General features: G+C 48.5%; 1 protein-coding gene across 2 annotated transcripts; it reads left to right on the top strand.

The window, feature by feature from the left end:
• The first annotated feature begins 11,120 nt into the window (after window positions 1-11,120).
• LOC109765208 (uncharacterized) lies at window positions 11,121-17,240 on the top strand. Of its 2 annotated transcripts, none has more exons than XM_020323990.3 (6): window positions 11,121-11,413; window positions 11,519-11,584; window positions 12,355-12,429; window positions 15,886-16,015; window positions 16,434-16,556; window positions 16,726-17,240. In XM_020323990.3, exons 1-6 carry the CDS (start codon window positions 11,220-11,222, stop codon window positions 16,873-16,875), a joined length of 738 nt encoding a protein of 245 aa, XP_020179579.1. In that variant the 5' UTR covers window positions 11,121-11,219; the 3' UTR covers window positions 16,876-17,240. The 2 variants fall into 2 exon arrangements, with proteins under 2 accessions (XP_020179579.1, XP_040250023.1); XM_040394089.2 differs by having other exon boundaries at window positions 16,723-17,240.
• Window positions 17,241-17,460: the final 220 nt, after the last annotated feature.

The following is a 17,460-nucleotide window of genomic DNA, read 5'->3' as shown; positions in this document are numbered from 1 at the left end:
CCATAGACATGAGTTGTCATTTGATTAACGAGATCACCTCATTAGGAGAATGACGTGATTGACATGACCCATTCCGTTAGCTTAGCACCCGATCGTTTAGTATGTTGTTATTGCTTTCTTCATGACTTATACATGTTCCTATGACTATGAGATTATGCAACTCCTGTTTACCGGAGGAACACTTTGTGTGCTACCAAACGTCACAACGTAAATGGGTGATTATAAAGGTGCTCTACAGGTGTCTCCAAAGGTACTTGTTGGGTTGGCGTATTTCGAGATTAGGATTTGTCACTCCGATTGTCGGAGAGGTATCTCTGGGCCCACTCGGTAATGCACATCACTATAAGCCTTGCAAGCATTGTGACTAATGAGTTAGTTGCGGGATGATGTATTACGGAACGAGTAAAGGGACTTGCCGGTAACGAGATTGAACTAGGTATCGAGATACCGACGATCGAATCTCGGGCAAGTAATATACCGATGACAAAGGGAACAACGTATGTTGTTATGCGGTCTGACCGATAAAGATCTTCGTAGAATATGTGGGAGCCAATATGGGCATCCAGGTCCCGCTATTGGTTATTGACCGGAGAGGTGTCTCGGTCATGTCTACATAGTTCTCGAACCCGTAGGGTCCGCACGCTTAACGTTACGATGACAGTTTTATTATGAGTTTATGTATGTTGATGTACCAAAGGAGTTCAGAGTCCCGGATGAGATCGGGGACATGACGAGGAGTCTCAAAATGGCCGAGACGTAAAGATCAATATATTGGACGACTATATTCGGACTTCGGAAAGGTTCCGAGTGATTCGGGTATTTTTCGGAGTACCGGAGAGTTACGGGAATTCGTATTGGGCCTTAATGGGCCATACGGGAAAGGAGAGAAAGACCCCAAAGGGTGGCCGCACCCCTCCCCATGGGCTAGTCTGAATTGGACTAGGGAGGGGGGGCGCCCCCTTCCTTCTTTCTCCTTCCCCCTTCCCTTCTCCTACTCCCACAAGGAAAGGAGGAGTCCTACTCCCGGTGGGAGTAGGACTCCCCCCTTGGGCGCGCCACCTCCCCTTGGCCGGCCCTCTCCTCCTTACTCCTTTATATACGGGGGCAAGGGGGGCACCCCAAAGACACAACTTGATATACGATATTTTAGCCGTGTACGGTGCCCCCCTCCACCATATTACACCTCGACAATACCGTTGCGGAGCTTAGGCGAAGCCCTGCGTCGGTGGAACATCATCATCGTCACCACGCCGTCGTGCTGACGAAACTCTCCCTCAACACTCGGCTGGATCGGAGTTTGAGGGACGTCATCGAGCTGAACGTGTGTAGAACTCGGAGGTGCCGTACGTTCGGTACTTGATCGGTCGGATCGTGAAGACGTACGACTACATCAACCACGTTGTGATAACGCTTCCGCTGTCGGTCTACGAGGGTACGTGGACAACACTCTCCCCTCTCGTTGCTATGCATCACCATGATCTTGCGTGTGCGTAGGAAATTTTTTGAAATTACTACGTTCCCCAACAGTTTTCTCCTATCCTCTCAGCGAGAGAAGTTTTCATCTCTTCGTTGATCTCAAGCAAGCAATTGTTTTCGTTAGTGGCAGAATTTCACCTCAAGTTTTGAGATGTTTTCATAAGCCCACAAGCAGCTTATTGTTTTCGTTGTTGATTTTTCAACAACTCCGTTCTATCCTTCTTTTTAAGGATGCTCTCTCAAATTCACTTGAAGTAGAACATGTTATTTTTCTTCTCCGTTTTTTTCATTCCATTCTTTCATTTTTCCGGAGGCATTGTGATGTTGCTCTCTTCGACCCATTGTCTCATTTTCTCAAGATCATGTTCTTTCCTTGCTTATCCATTTAACCGGAGTGGTTACATGTCCTTTCTTGTCGCTAGAGCTCTTCATTCATGTCTTTGTAACCCCAAGGTTCTCGTAATGTTCCTTGTCTCTCTTTGCTAACGGAGTGTTTGCAACCTTGTTCATCTCCATTGTACTCTTTCTTTCAATTTGTTCGACCTCTCAAGACTCGTGGTTTCACTCGTTTGTCGTAGAAGCAACTTTGTTTTACCTCTTCCTCTTCCGCTTCTCTCCGGTGCCATCCTAGATCTCGGGACGAGATCCTTTTGTAGTGGTGGAGCGTTGTAACGCCCCAAGACCGATGCTCCAGACGCCTTCCATGTTTTTCGAGTTCATCGTGTGTGTTTCATTTGTTTGTTGCATTTCATCATGGCATCATCCGCATTGCATCGGCACTCGTTGTCGTCATGTTTTCAAAACTTGGACTCGTTCGTGGTTGCCGCCTCTTCTTTGTCTCTGTTGACCTTCTCTCAGACCAACCGGACCGCTCTCTTCTCTCTTGTCTTCTCCGTGGCCTTTTGTCAGACCCCGTTGTCTTCGTTTTCCCCTCTCGTCTATACGGCCAGCCTCTCTACACATTTCATCGACCACTTGCGCGCGTCCGAAACTTCTCCAAACCCGACCCGCACTGTCATGACCGTTGGATCCGGATCATCCCCAAACATCCCTAAATCATCATCGATTTCTCGTTAGACTCTCCTAAGCTATTTATTCTTGACCGTTCGATTTTAATCGGAGGTTCCAAAATAGCCCTAACCAAAAATCCAATGCTATAAGTAGCAGTCTAACCCTAGCCCTGTCCCATCGATCCATCTAATCCTCCCACCGCCGCCACCCATGTTCCTCGGGAGCTTGTCCCATCGCCAACCAAATCTCCCACCTCGGGATCCATCCCCATCCAATCAGTGGCTGCGCCCCCGATCCAAATCCCCTCGGCCTCCATTCGCTGCCAACCAGCACGCCTCCTCGTCTAGGACCACCTCCCCGCACCGGCGAGTGCCATCACCGGAGCTGCTCCGTTCCTCGCCCGAACCAGCAGGCCGTCCTCACCGCCCCGCCCCTTTTACCTCCTTCGCTGAAGCTCTCTGTCTCACTGGACTCCCTCTCTTTTCTCTGTAGCAACGACGCCGCCATATTCTTCCCGGAGGACCTCGACGAGAACGCCGCCCGCGGTACCCCAGATCTTCCCCGGCGCGACCCCGTTCCGCTGACGCCCTTGCGCCATGCTGCCGTGCCCCGCCTTGGCCTGCCGTAACCCGACTCCTGCCTCCTCTGCTTCACCCTGCGCCGAACGACAAGCCGCAGCCATCGTCACAAGGTCCAGGCCAACCTCGCGACCTCTCCTCCTCCTGTTTTTCCCCTCTCCCTCTCACGGTGGCCCCCTCTCCTTCCCAGGAACGAGCAGGAGCTCGCCCAAGCTCCATGGCGCCGCCGCGTCGTCCTGCTTCGTCCGGTGACCTCCGAGCAGTGCCACCCGCCGGATCTGCTCGAGCTCGCCTCGCCCCTGCGCCTCAAGTCCCACGCCGCCGCTCCTGCTTCATTCTGGCGAGGCTCCGCCCGGATCCGTTCGCCTCCACGCGCCTGGGCCATCTCCCCTTCGCCCGTTGAACGGTCCACCTCTCCACCGACTGGGCCTTGGCCCATGGTGAGCAGACCCCCAACGCCCCCTCCCCTGTTCCTACTTGGGCTTGGCCCGATTCTGCTACTGGTGATGTCCTGCGCCCACTAGTTTCGGCCCGTGTCATGTTTTTTCCAGTTCTGCGAATTTAGCATTATCCAGTGATTTACCGTTTTGCAGAAAAACCCTCATGTTCATGCATTTAATATCTCACAAACCATGCATCGGATTAAAACAACTTATATATGCAAAATGCTTAGTTTTTCATCTAGTTTCATAATCTGCCACTTTCATCTATGTTAAAAATGTTTAACTTGATGTTTGCTTTAATTTGTTTAAATGCCATGTTAAAATGATTTATTTCATAACTAATTAACCGTAGCTCCATTTTAAATAAACTTTATATGTAAATGGGGTAGGAAAATGCATAGATTAACATGTTGCACTTTATTTTCCTGTTTAACAATAATAAAATATGGTTCTAGGCAGAACAGTACCAAATCTAAAAAATGGACATGGGGATTTTCCGGAATTGTTGTTTGTTGTTCCGGCCTCAGTTAAACTTGCCTAGATAGGTAGTTTTCATATGCTTCATCCCTTGCCATGTTTAATAACATTTAATATTGTTGGGTACATAAACGAGAGCGAACTAAATAAATCCGAATGTGGTGTTTTGTCAATATGAAACTCGTTGCATATTGAGCTCCACTTAACTTGTAGTATTGTTTGTGCACTTTGCCATGTCATGCATATTTAAACCGGACATGCATCATACTTGTTTGTGCATCATGCCATGTGTATGTGGTGGTTGTTTACTATGTTGTTTGTTTCTTTCCGGGTTGCTTCTCTCGTTAGCTTCGGTTTCGTTCCGGAGTTGTGAGGATTCGTTCGACTACGTCTGTTTGTCTTCTTCATGGACTCGTTCTTCTTCCTTGCGGGATCTCAGGCAAGATGACCATACCCTCGAAATCACTTCTATCTTTGCTTGCTAGTTGTCCGCTCTATTGCTATGCCGCGCTACCTACCACTTGCTATATCATGCCTCCCATATTGCCATGTCAAGCCTCTAACCCACCTTTCCTAGCAAACCGTTGGTTGGCTATGTTACCGCTTTTTCTCAGCCCCTCTTATAGCATTGCTAGTTGCAGGTGAAGATGAAGTTTGTTCCATGTTGGAACATGGATATGTTGGGATATCACAATATCTCTTATTTAATTAATGCATCTAAACACTTGGTAAAGGGTGGAAGGCTCGGCCTTATGCCTGGTGTTTTGTTCCACTCTTGCCGCCCTAGTTTCCGTCATACCGGTGTTATGTTCCTTGATTTTGCGTTCCTTACGCGGTTGGGGATTTATGGGACCCCCTTGACAGTTCGCTTTGAATAAAACTCCTCCAGCAAGGCCCAACCTTGGTTTTAACATTTGCCACCTAAGCCTTTTTCCCTTGGGTTCTACAGACTCAAGGGTCATCTTTATTTTAACCCCCCGGGCCAGTGTTCCTCTGAGTGCTGGTCCAAACCGGGCGATGTCCGGCGCCCCTGGGCAACCAGGGTCTATGCCAACCCGACGTCTTGCCCATCCGGTGTGCCCTGAGAACGAGATACGTGCGACTCCTATCGGGATTTGTCGGCACATCGGGTGGCTTTGCTGGTCTTGTTTTACCATTGTCGAAAAGTCTTGTAACCGGGATTCCGAGACTGATCGGGTCTTCCCGGGAGAAGGAATATCCTTCGTTGACCGTGAGAGCTTGTGATGGGCTAAGTTGGGACACCCCTGCAGGGTATAAACTTTCGAGAGCCGTGCCCGCGGTTATGTGGCAGATGGGAATTTGTTAATGTCCGGTTGTAGAGAACTTGACACTTGACTTAAATTAAAATACATCAACCGCGTGTGTAGCCGTGATGGTCTCTTTTCGGCGGAGTCCGGGAAGTGAACACGGTTTGGATTATGTATGAACGTATGTAGTTTCAGGATCACTTCTTGATCACTTCTAGCTTCTCGACTATTGCGTTGCTCCTCTTCTCGCTCTTATTTGCGTATGTTAGCCACCATATTTGCTTAGTGCTTGCTGCAGCTCCACCTCATTACCCCATCCTTCCTATAAGCTTAAATAGTCTTGATCTCGCGGGTGTGAGATTGCTGAGTCCTCGTGACTCACAGATTCTACCAAAACAGTTGCAGGTGTCGAGGATACCAGTGCAGATGACGCAAACGAGCTCAAGTGGGAGCTCGATGAAGATCTTGTTCGTTGTGTTGTTTCGTTTCCTGTTGATCAGCAGTGGAGCCCAGTTGGGACGATCGGAGATCTAGCATTTGGGGTTATCTTCTTTTCATTTGGATTTGACCGTAGTCGGTCTATGTGTGTATCTTGAATGATGTATGAAATTTTTATGAATTGTGTGAAGCGGCGATTGTAAGCCAACTCTCTTTATCCCATTCTTGTTCATTATATGGGATTGTGTGAAGATGACCCTTCTTGCGATAAAACCTACAATGCGGTTATGCCTCTAAGTCGTGCCTCGACACGTGAGAGATATAGCCGCATCGTGGGTGTTACACCCTACTACTCCCACCGCTGGCCAGGCCATCCCTCTACTCACCCACACCCCCTGTTATTCTACGGCGACGGCAGCCTCACACCGCAGCCGAACCAGTGAACCCCCGTACTCCTCTCTGCGTGGGCATCCACTGCCGTGTCTTCCCTGGCTCCGCGTCGTCCCCTTCCTAGGCCTCGCTGTCGTCCACCGCCCTGGTGCTCTCGGCGCGACGTGGTCAACGTGTTCAAGGAACGGCTTCCATCGGACGTGGACTGTACGTGGGAGGCTGACAGTTGGGTCCACGGCCGCAGCAAGGAAGTGCCTCCTTATTACGCGCAAAATAATTATTCCTCCACCTGACAGCGGGGACCCACCGGACGGGCCACCGTATTTTGCGAAAAAAACGTTTCCCCCTGACTGCTGGGACCCACCAGCTACATCTTCGCACGCAAGGAAGTGCGTCCGGGTAAAAAAACAAAACGATTCGCCCCCCTGACTGCTGGGACCCACCAGCTACATCTTCGCACGCAAGGAAGTGCCTGACAGTCGGGACCCACCTGGTCGAAGCGTACATAGCGTTGTCATTCTGGTCGCGAACGTGTACGTACATACTGGTCGATGTAGAGGCGCGCACGTGTCGTAGTAGAGGCGCGCACGTAGCATGTACACGTACGTACAACGGCAAGTGTGCAAGAAAGAAAATACGGCCACGTACGTACATACGGGCAGGGTCTCGAATGCCTACTCGCGCATACGTACGGCCAGGGCTCGTGTACATGGCTGGGTCGGAACGGAGAAATTGCGTCGTCGTCGTGTTCATGAGGAACCACCCGGCTGGGTCGGAACGGAATGCGTCGTCGTGTTCATCGGGAGGGCTTGGACCGAACAGCCGATGGAAACGAGGCCTGGCGTACCGCAGAACGGAGGAAACGGCCTTGTGTTCGACTGGCCACGTTCGAAACGGGATCCTGTTCTTCGGGAGGGGTCTGGCGTACCGCAAAACGGAGGAAACGGACCTCCTACGGTCGAAACGGGGGTCCTGTTGATCGGGAGGGGTGTGGCGTACCGCAAAACGGGACTCCACGGGATACTGTTCATCTCCACCGTCGACCCCCTCCAGCCTCCACGGGCTACTGTTCATCCACCGTCGACCTCCTCGAGCCTCCACCTGCGACTGTTCATCCACGGGCTCCTGTTCATCCAGCCTCCACCGCGCGCTACTCCACCGACTACTGTTCAACCAGCCCTCTCCACGGGTTCCTGTTCAACCACCACTCCACGGGCTACTGTTCATCCAGCCCTCCACCGTCTACTGTTCATCCTGCCCTCCACGGGGTGGTCCTGTTCATCCTGCCCTCCACGGGGTCCTGTTCATCCAGCCCCAACCGGCCCGATCGATCGGGGTCCTATTCATCCAGAGGCAACACCACGGGGTCCTGTTCATCCACCCCCACCGGGAACTGTTCATCCAAACCCCCAGCAACGCTCACTGTTCATCCAGAGGCAGTATCGACCAGCTTCAGTTAGCAGCAGTAGCGAAGGAATCGCTCGGTCGGGTTCAGTTAACAGCCATCGATCGATTGCTCGGGTTCAGTAACGCGTAGCCTGCAGTGCAATTGCTCGGGTTCAGTTAGAGCCCAATGCCTCGCTCGGGTTTAGTTAGAGCCCAACGCCTCGCACCCACGCGCGTGCGTGTATGAGAGAAACGCGCATCGCTCGGCCCCGACCACCCACCGTAACCGGGAACACCCCGATATTTTCCTCGCCCTCGCTTCTACCACGGTTTTTCCGTCATGGACGGCCCAAAGAATGTCATGCAGCTGCGTCTCCGGCCCGCTCAGGAAGAAAAGCCCATTTTCTGTCATGATTTTTTGTCATAGAAGTAGGACCCCACCACATCTATGATGATACCGTGTTTTGTCACAATTATTGTCATAGAAGTGTCATAAGTATGACAGAAAAAAATCGTTCGGCCCAAAATGTCACGGATGTGTCTTTTTTTGTAGTGGTTATCCGCGAGGGGGCCCTTCCCCCTCTTGGGCGCCTCCGCCTCCAAATTTGTGGAGGCCGCCCTCTTCTTCCTTCCCCCCTCAGGGGGGAGTTGCTTTCTTCCTCCTCCTCGTCGTCGTCTTCGGCGGCAGAGGAGTGAGTCTTGTCTTCGGACGACACGTCCGAAGCTCCCTTGCGGCGGGGGCCACTCCGGACCCCTTGGCCTTTTTCTTGGCCTTCTTCTCCGGCGCCTTGTAGGGCGCTGGAACCAGCATCTTCGCCAGGAGTGGGATGTCTGGTTCCTCGGGCAGCGGAGCCGGACATCAGATCCGCTCCGCTTTCTCTGTCCATGCCTGAAAAGTAAACAGTGAAGTTTTTAGATATCTTCCTTGAACAAGCAAGAAGAGGACGCACCTTGAGACATGAAAGACTTACCACACTAGCAGGATGGGCTAGATCGTGCCCGCAGTCCGAGTTTATGGCCGGCGGCGTCTCATTGCCCTTAAAGAGCAACTTCCAGACATCTTCGTGAGTGGTTCCGACGAGCCTCTCCAAAGTCTGGTGCTTCTCCGAATCAAATTCCCATAAAGGGCATGTTCGGCTCTGGCATGGAAGGATCCGGCGAACTAGCATCACATGGATCACATTGACGTGCTTGATGTTTTTATCCACCATGCTCTGGATGCGCGTTTGCAGCGCTATCAGTTCGTCCGACGAAGACCAATTTGGGCCCTTCTCTATCTAGGAGGTGAGCCGCATTGGAGCTCCGGAGTTGAATTCGAGAGCCGCGGCCCAAGTGGCGTCACGAGGCTCTGTGATATAGAACCACTGTTTCTGCCACTCCTTGACGGTCTCCACGAACGTGCCTTTGGGCCATGTGACATTGGGCATCTTGCTCACCATGGCACCTCCACACTCCGCGTGTTGGCCATCCACCACCTTCGGCTTCACATTAAAGATCTTGAGCCATAATCCAAAGTGGGGAGAAATGCGGAGGAAGGCCTCGCACACGACAATAAATGCCAAGATGTTGAGGAAGGAGTTTGGGGCTAGATCATGAAAATCTAGCCCGTAATAGAACATAAGTCCGCGGACGAAAGGGTGGAGAGGAAACCGTAACCCGCGGACGAAATGATGGATGAACACCACCCTCTCGTTGGGTTTCGGGGTGGGGACGACTTGCCCCTTGGCCGGAAGACGGTGGGCGATTACTTTCGCCAGATACTCGGCCTCCCGAAGCTCGGTGATGTCCTTCCCCTTGACGGAGGAGGCCATCCACTTGCCTTGCGCTCCCGATCTGGACATGGTTGAGTGCTTTCTTGAGGCGGAAAAGATATGGACTTGGGCGCTGGAGCTTGAGAATGGGAGGGCACAGAAAGAGAGAAGGCGTGGGTGAAGAAAGGGAATCCTTATCCCCTTATAAAGGCAGTGAATATCAAGCGCCTCCCCACAAGCCTCAAACTCGCCTATTCCCAAGGGTTGTGTAAACGGCATGGTTGGATTACCCACGCCCGTATTGATGAGAATCCCGCAATAAGGGGACACGATCTCTGCTTTGACAAGACGTGCCAATGAAAACCGCGTCTCGAAACGTGGAACGGCGGATGAAAACAGTTCGAAATAATGACCGGACAGACGTGATGTCACCTTACCAAAAAGTTGTCAGCGGATGGGACTCGTGAAGTATTATACTCTCCGCGGTTGAGTGTGGTAATTGTGTTGCAGATCCGGACACGATCGTTGTGTCCGAAGACTATCTTGGAGTATTCGGAGAAGGAACCCGCCTTGCAATGCCGAAGACAATCTGCGCGCCGGACACCTCGTCATTGAAGCCTGGTTCAGGGGCTACTGAGGGAGTCCTGGACTAAGGGGTCCTCGGGCGTCCGGCCTGTTAGCCATGGGCCGGACTGATGGGCTGTGAAGATATAAAGATCGAAGACTCTACCCGTGTCCGGATGGGACTCTCCTTGGCGACCAAATATGAAGATTCCTTTCTCTGTAACCGACTTTGTGTAACCCTAGTCCCCTCCGGTATCTATATAAACCGGAGGGCTTAGTCCGTAGAGGCAACATATATATAATCATAGTCAGACAGGCTAGGCTTCTAGGGTTTTAGCCATTACGATCTCGTGATAGATCAACTCTTGTAATACTCATATTCATCAAGATCAATCAAGCAGGAAGTAGGGTATTACCTCCATAGAGAGGGCCTGAACCTGGGTAAACATTGTGTCCTCCGTCTCCTGTTACCATCGACCTTAGACGCACAGTTCGGGACCCCCTACCTGAGATCTGTCGGTTTTGACACCGACAGGCGCCGGAGCCAGGCCATCGTACCTGGCAGATCGATCTCGACTCCGCCGAGGACGACGACGACGACCCGCCGCCCCGCACAGCGATGAACAAGAAGATGAAGGCCAACCACTCGACCCGCCGCTCCGCACGCCCGTGATGGCCGCCGCGGTTAGCCGGTGTCCGTTGTGTACCCCCAATCCCCCTTCTACTCCACCTGCATCTACCTCTATTCCGATCTTGCATGAACTAGTATGAAGTAGTATGAACTCGTATGAACTGCCATGCTTATCTACCTCTATTCCCCATTCCCCTCTCCATCGTGGATCCAATCTATCGCCGGATCGAACGGGAAAAAGTAGTGCATGACAAACAGAGAAGTGCTTACCGCCATTGCCGCGGGCCAGGTGATGATCCGCTCGCCCGTGATGGAGTCCGGTGGTCTTTTTGCTCTCCTCCGATCCACCGCCGCCGGTGAGAGTTGTGAGAGTGGGGGAGAGTGGGGAGAGGAAGCGGTGAGGGGCGGTGAGGCTAATAACTGCCGGCGCTTCGGGAAGCAACGCGGTTTCTCGAGCGTGGCCACGCGCGTGCAGCCGCCGCCGCCCACGTGCACCGCTCGGGCCTGGCCCTGGAGAAACTGCCGATTCGAGCGTTCCCAGGGAGTCAGGCCAGGAATGCTTTAAGGTTCGTGCCATGCAAGCCGAACAGTAAAAGCAGGCAACTAATCGGTCCGTTTGCGTCCCGTGAGCCAGACCAGGCCTCATGCAGGGAATGTACCAAATCAAATGCGAAATGATGCGGCCCGTGGAGGAGAGCACAAGGCCGGCCCACGAGCCGGGTTTAAGCAGGGTTCTTCACTGGCTCCTTCCTCCCACCCTTCTTGCGGCGCGACCCAACCCCAACGCCCCCCTCCCACCCCACACGATGCTGCCGCGATCGCCGGCAAGCCTCCACCTCCGGTCGCTCCGGTGGCCGCGGGGCTTCAGCTCGTCCTCAGCCCCGGCCGCGGTCGCGAAGGAAGGGGCTGACGGGAAGATCGTGGCCTCGGTGGTGTTCGAGCGCCTCCCCGTCGTCATCCCCAAGATCCACCCCGTCGTCTACGCCTTCCAAGAATTCTCGTACTCCAGATCCGCCCGTCTCCCCTCTAGTTTTGCGGCGCCTGCTGTTTGCTCGTTGGGCTGATGTCGTCCTCCGCGCGGGGTTTGGTTTCTTCCCCTTGCTAGGTTCCGATGGAGGCAGCAGTACAGGCGGCAGTACCCTGACGATGTCCTAGGCAAGGCGGACGCGAGGTGACATTTCGCCCTCGCGCTTTGCGATTTCTTTGTATGTTTTTGTTTGCACATCGGTCATTTCTCGCTTATAGATTTGAAGTTTATAATAGGTTAAGTGCATTATTGGGTAAGGGTAGCATATTTTCTTTGCTTTGCCTGTGGGCAGTATTCGATTGAGTATGCCGGCACAAGAGTCTTGTATCATAATAGATTGGGAATTTCAAGGAGAGGGGAATAGTTATTCTTGTTTCGTGTGCAAAATGAACAACACTGGCCATGCAGCTTTTACAATTAGTATTTACCAGGTAAACGTGGGGAGCAATTGGAAGTTGATACATGGAGTAGTTTGTACAAGCAATGCCAATAGTTGCAACTTCTTAGTGAGTAAATAATGCTTGACCCAAAACTGGCAAAAATATAGAATCCCATGTGTTCTTAGAAGCATGATTTTTAGAATCCAATGGCCAAATTAGATCCATGAAATAGAACTTGCACGCAAATGTTCTGGCTGTTCACATTGATCTGTGATGGTTCTTAGAAGGAGCATCAGTAAAGGATTTGGGTCCCATTCCATGCTAATGAATCATGATTTTGGCAGAATCCCCGTGATCAGAAATTGTACCTACTGTCAAAATCATCTGCTCCATAACATAGATCACAATAGGCTTTTGTGAATATACAACAACTTCAATGCGGCAGTGGAATATGTGCAGACAGGCTTTGATTCAATTATTGTCTTTTCAGTTGCCATTATGTAGTACATGAAACATGCTTGTTTATGTGTGCAGGGGCAAGGGTGATTATCAGATAGACTATGTGCCTGCTCCAAGAATCACAGAAGCTGACAAAGCAAATGACAGGAAGTAAGTTTCCAGCTTCCATTCCTGTCACTTTATTTCATAACTTAGCTTGCTTGGGTGCATACTTTCTTGTGGTTATTGTCAGTGTCAGTTACACTCTTGTTATGCAAGCATGTGCTAACTTATATTGCACATTGTCCTGAATGTTTCTAATTCTATTGATAGTATCATATAGATATGTCTGTGATTTAGTACATATTATTTTTTGCTTAGTCTGTTTTGCCCTTCGAACATGCACTGCATTCTAAGGTTGTAGCTCCAGATTCTCATTCCCTGTACCTTCTATGCCATTAACAGGCTTTCTTTGCTTATTTCTTTTGTTTCTCACCTTAAGTCTAATGAACTATTTATTCTAAAGGCCGAAACCACAGTATCATGTTGGTGATATTCTCTTGCCATCATTTTCCTTTTTTGCTAGTGATAGTGTTTCCACGCCTTACCTGCATGGATGCTTGAGCCTATGTGACCTTGTATCGGTTACAATTGCATGTACTTTCCTGGGGTACAAACATATCCACATGACCCTATTTCTCTCCATTTCTTACTCTTCTCAGTTGCATGAATGCACATTCATGTATCTGTCACTACTAGAGTAACACAAATAACACGTGCCCACTTATGATTTCTTACTCTCCTCAGCTGCATGAATGGACATTCGTATTGACTTGCATGGTATCAGAGCTGATTTCAGCTTAACTATCATTCTCTTCACCACCCTTCTTCCTCTCTCCATCCCATTCTATTTATATGCTATCAATGTTGCTAGCATCAAAACACATGTATCCATCTCCTGTGATCTCCGAGCTTCCAACTAATTTTACTGGTGCTAGTTTTCTTAGTTGTGCTGCAAATATGCTCTCAGGGATAATGTCCTAGGCACTTTTCCACTTTTGCCAATATATCAAATGGGCGTGCCCAGTGCAGCTCCCACACAATGTGGGGTCTGGGGAAGGGAATTTCTAGACAGCCTTACCCTTGCGTAATAATTCTGCAAGAAGGCTGGTTTAAAACCAGGACCTCCAGGCCACAAGTGGAGAGACTGTACCATGCACCAGGCCCGCCCTTCGCCAATATGTCAAATGGCAGAAGTATAATAATTACATTGTCCTTTGTTTGCCACTTGGCTCGATCTCTCCCTGTATCTTTCACGTAATGTAAAGCTCGATATGATAGCCATTAGCCGAGAAAGTGTGCATTACATTATACTCCCCCCATTCCTAAATCTATGTCTTTTTAGAGATTTCCATAAGGACTACATAAGGATGTATATAGACATATTTAAGAGTGTAGATTCACTCATTTTGCTTCGTATGTAGTCCGCATTGAAATCTCTAAAAAGACTTATATTTAGGAACGGAGGGAGTATTTGTCAAGATAGCAATAAGAGGTACACCATAAATCTTGAGGCCGAGTGATAAGATAGGGAGTGGAAAATCTGCAACGTGAATCACTATTGTATTCAGTATATATGTACAAGTACATGTGCATACAAACCTTACAAATGAAGCTAACAACTAAACCTATTCTGATGCACGACAATTGTGTAGGGGAGTGCAGCAAGCCATGTCACCTAGCATGCCTGTGATACATGCTATGTTGAACATGTCCGTGCATAGACACACAAGTGAAGGTAGCACCTAGACCTATCCTAATGCATGACATGGAGGGAAGTGCAGCAAGCCAAGTCATCCAACACGCATGTTACGTATGTAGTGTATGAACATGGCCATCTACTGTTCATGGGTTGTCTGTGTCACATGCACGCTGTGACTCACCTCCACAACCTTTGTGAATTAGGATAGATCTAGTTGAGCTTTGCTTGTAAGCTTACTATATAACCCACCAGTTCATTGTAGCTAAATGTCCTGGTCAGCCTAGCTGTATCTACGCCTATGATGGATTAAGGTACTTGTGCAATTCAGAAAATATTCAAACGCTTCACAGGCATTAGTAGATGTATATGTAAGAGTAGATGCAAAACTATGCAAATTGACCTGTACATTGTTTTGTACAAAGAAGACAAAAATTGCTGCTACAGTGAAATCTTTTTTTTCCTTTTTACAGCACTGTACAAGTCAGTTTGTACAATTTTTTTGCATGTTCCTTTACATTTATACACTACTACTCTGAACTGTTTTGAATATTACAAGTACTTTGATCATCATAGGCTTAGATACACCTGTGTACCAGATCCCCTTTGAATTTAGCTAAATGTCCTGGTCAATCTAGGTGTATCTACACCTATGATGGATGAAGGTATATTAAAAGAAAGGAAAATATGAGCTTTTTCGAAGTGTGCCGCCATCCTGTCCTTCTTGCGTGTCCAGATTCAAAGAAGTGTTTTCTCTGCTGGTGCATATGGTTAAGCCCAGCCTGAAGTCTAGGATTGTTGCTATTGTTCCTCTATAGCCTAGGCCTAAAACTCTAGGGTTTTCGGATTTCATTCCCCCCTCCCCCCTCTCTCTCTCCTTTGTAATTATGTAACTGTACTTAGGTTTGTTGGCCTTTGATGTATGTCAGTAGGAGCATGGTATAGTAAATCATGGTAGATACACCATTGTCACGCCAAATCCGCTTTGATGCGTTGTGCACTATCACCATATACATGTATGAATAGCTCGGTGATTAGTCTAACAATTCTTCTACGCACTTAGCTAGTCTCCCCTCCTTGGAAGGCTGGAAGTTTCAGGGTTGACCCCACAGATTATATTTCTGCCTCTGCCATAGGCTGTCGGCCTTCCCAAGGTTCATCGAGTTGCACTCACTTTCATGTGACATGTTCCTTGAGTAAAGCACCTCGATGAAGGTTGGCAACGGCGGCTGCTTGGCTAGCACCATTTAACTTGTGGCAATGTGTCCTTGGATGTGAGCGTGCCAATGTGACTCATCCTTGTTGCTGTGAGAGTAGTTCTCCTTAATTGTTTTGGCAGTCACATCAATATTCATATTATATCAGAGATCTCAATGGAGACCAAGGTAGCCAAGAAAGGATGATTTGATCATATTGTTTCCATTTGGATTTGGGTAAGATGGGCAAGTGTGTTTGGCATGAACCTTGAAAGCATGTTTACCAAGCGTAACGAAGAAAAGCTTGGTGATGGAGTGGTATAGTCGGCTTTTGCCCATAGTTGAGAAAATAGGAAGGGCGGTCTGCACTGTTCCTTCTGCTATGCAAACCGATACCATCCTGTCCACATCACCAGCAGTTATAAATATACACATGGTTGTCATAATTTTATCTTTAGTATTCTGGATAGCTCTTTTATGTTTTACTCATTCCTAGCCCGAAGATGGTAGACATAGCTCATACAGCAGTATCTTATTTGATATTTTGTGTTACCTGCAAAACACTCATCATGTCCTGAAACTCAAATATATATATTGTGAACCAACTTTCATGACAATGCTGCTCTGTGAGTATAACACTGTAAACTTATGCTAATCCAATGTTTTCTGTAGGTCACTACAACGAGCTCTGGATAATAAGCTCTATCTTCTCCTGTATGGCAAAACTTTTGGGGCTCCTGATGGCAAGCCTGTTTGGCATTTTCCAGAAAAAGTTTATGAAAATGAAGACTCTTTGCGTTTGGTATGCACTTCCTAAAAAAGCCTTCTAATTTTTATTAGATGATCCATGCTTTAGTTCACTTCCAGTTTATTTCCTTGTACTCCCTCCGTTTCTTTTTACTCCGCATATAAGATTTGGTCAAAGTCAAACTACACAAAGTTTGACCAAATTTATATAAAAAAATATGAACATCTAGAATATTAAAACTATATAGTATGAAAATACATTTCGTGGTGCATCTGATAATGTTGATTTCATATTGTCAATGTTTATATGTTTTAATATAAAGTTAGTCAAACTTTACAAAGCTTGACTTTGACCAAACCTTATATGCAGACTAAAAAGAAACGGAGGGAGTATTATTTGATAAATTTCTGGTAGTATAAAATTGTAGTTTCATAGTATCATGCGTATTCATATTGTGTGTATTTGATTTCAGTGTGCCGAGTCAGCCCTAAAATCTGTTCTCGGCGGGCTTGACAATACATATTTTGTTGGCAACGCTCCAATGGCTCACATGGTAACTGAACAAAAAGAGGATTCCACTGTTTCACCATTCAAGGTATTTCTTGGTTCACCATTTTTTCTTCTTCTACTAGTACTAGAATACACATAGGACGGGTATCATTGATTAAAAGAAGACTTGTTTGCATTTTGTCAAGCAATCGGCATATTAGTTTTGATGCAGTGTCACCCGATGGTCTCTTAATCCTGTTATATGCATCTAGCAGCGGTTCTTCTTCAAGTCGCAAGTGATCGGCACCACGCATTTGGACATCAGGAGGTGCGAGGACCACGCGTGGGTGACCAAAGCTGAGTTGCTGGAATATTTTCCGGAGCACAAGGATCTCTTGAACAAGATGATCATTCACGTAAGATAGATGATAGCTTTAATCTGTCGGGGGCGGCGACGAAGCGGAGGCCATCTGAACATGGAGCGCTGCTTGTCCTGTGTACCGGTTTCCAGCCACCACCATCTGGGCCGCAAGCGTTTGTCGAAAGAGTGAAACCCCAGAATTTGTTGTTTGCATTTTTAGACCCAAAAAAAATGCACGCTAGCTTAAGCTTTACTACAGGCTCTTCTCCCGTCACATGCTATACCTGCTATTTTTTTGGGTGAAATAATTGATGGGGTGCAAGTCTGTTGTCCCTATTTCCTGACGTTTGTGACCGGTCAACTTAACCAACGCAAAGGCGCTTGAATTGAACGTGTAATGTCTATTTTCAAGTTTCTGCAGTTCTGAAACCCTATGATTCCTGCCGCTGAAGCACTAGTATTTTTTGACTTTGACCTATCTTCATTTCTCTCTTCACAACATGGACCAAAAGGAGACGAGAACACAATCTTGTTGATGCGTATGACTACAAATTGGCGCAAGTCATAGGAATTTTCCCTTGTGCGTTGAAACTCTTGAGATCTGCTGCAGGGAAACAGGTGTGCTCGCCATGGCCTTTGGAGTAGAAAA

Source organism: Aegilops tauschii, chromosome 7 (genome assembly GCF_002575655.3).
Source record: "Aegilops tauschii subsp. strangulata cultivar AL8/78 chromosome 7, Aet v6.0, whole genome shotgun sequence".
NCBI lineage: Eukaryota > Viridiplantae > Streptophyta > Magnoliopsida > Poales > Poaceae > Aegilops > Aegilops tauschii.
Note: the sequence above shows the minus strand (reverse complement) of the source record. Positions and strands in the feature narration are given on the sequence as shown.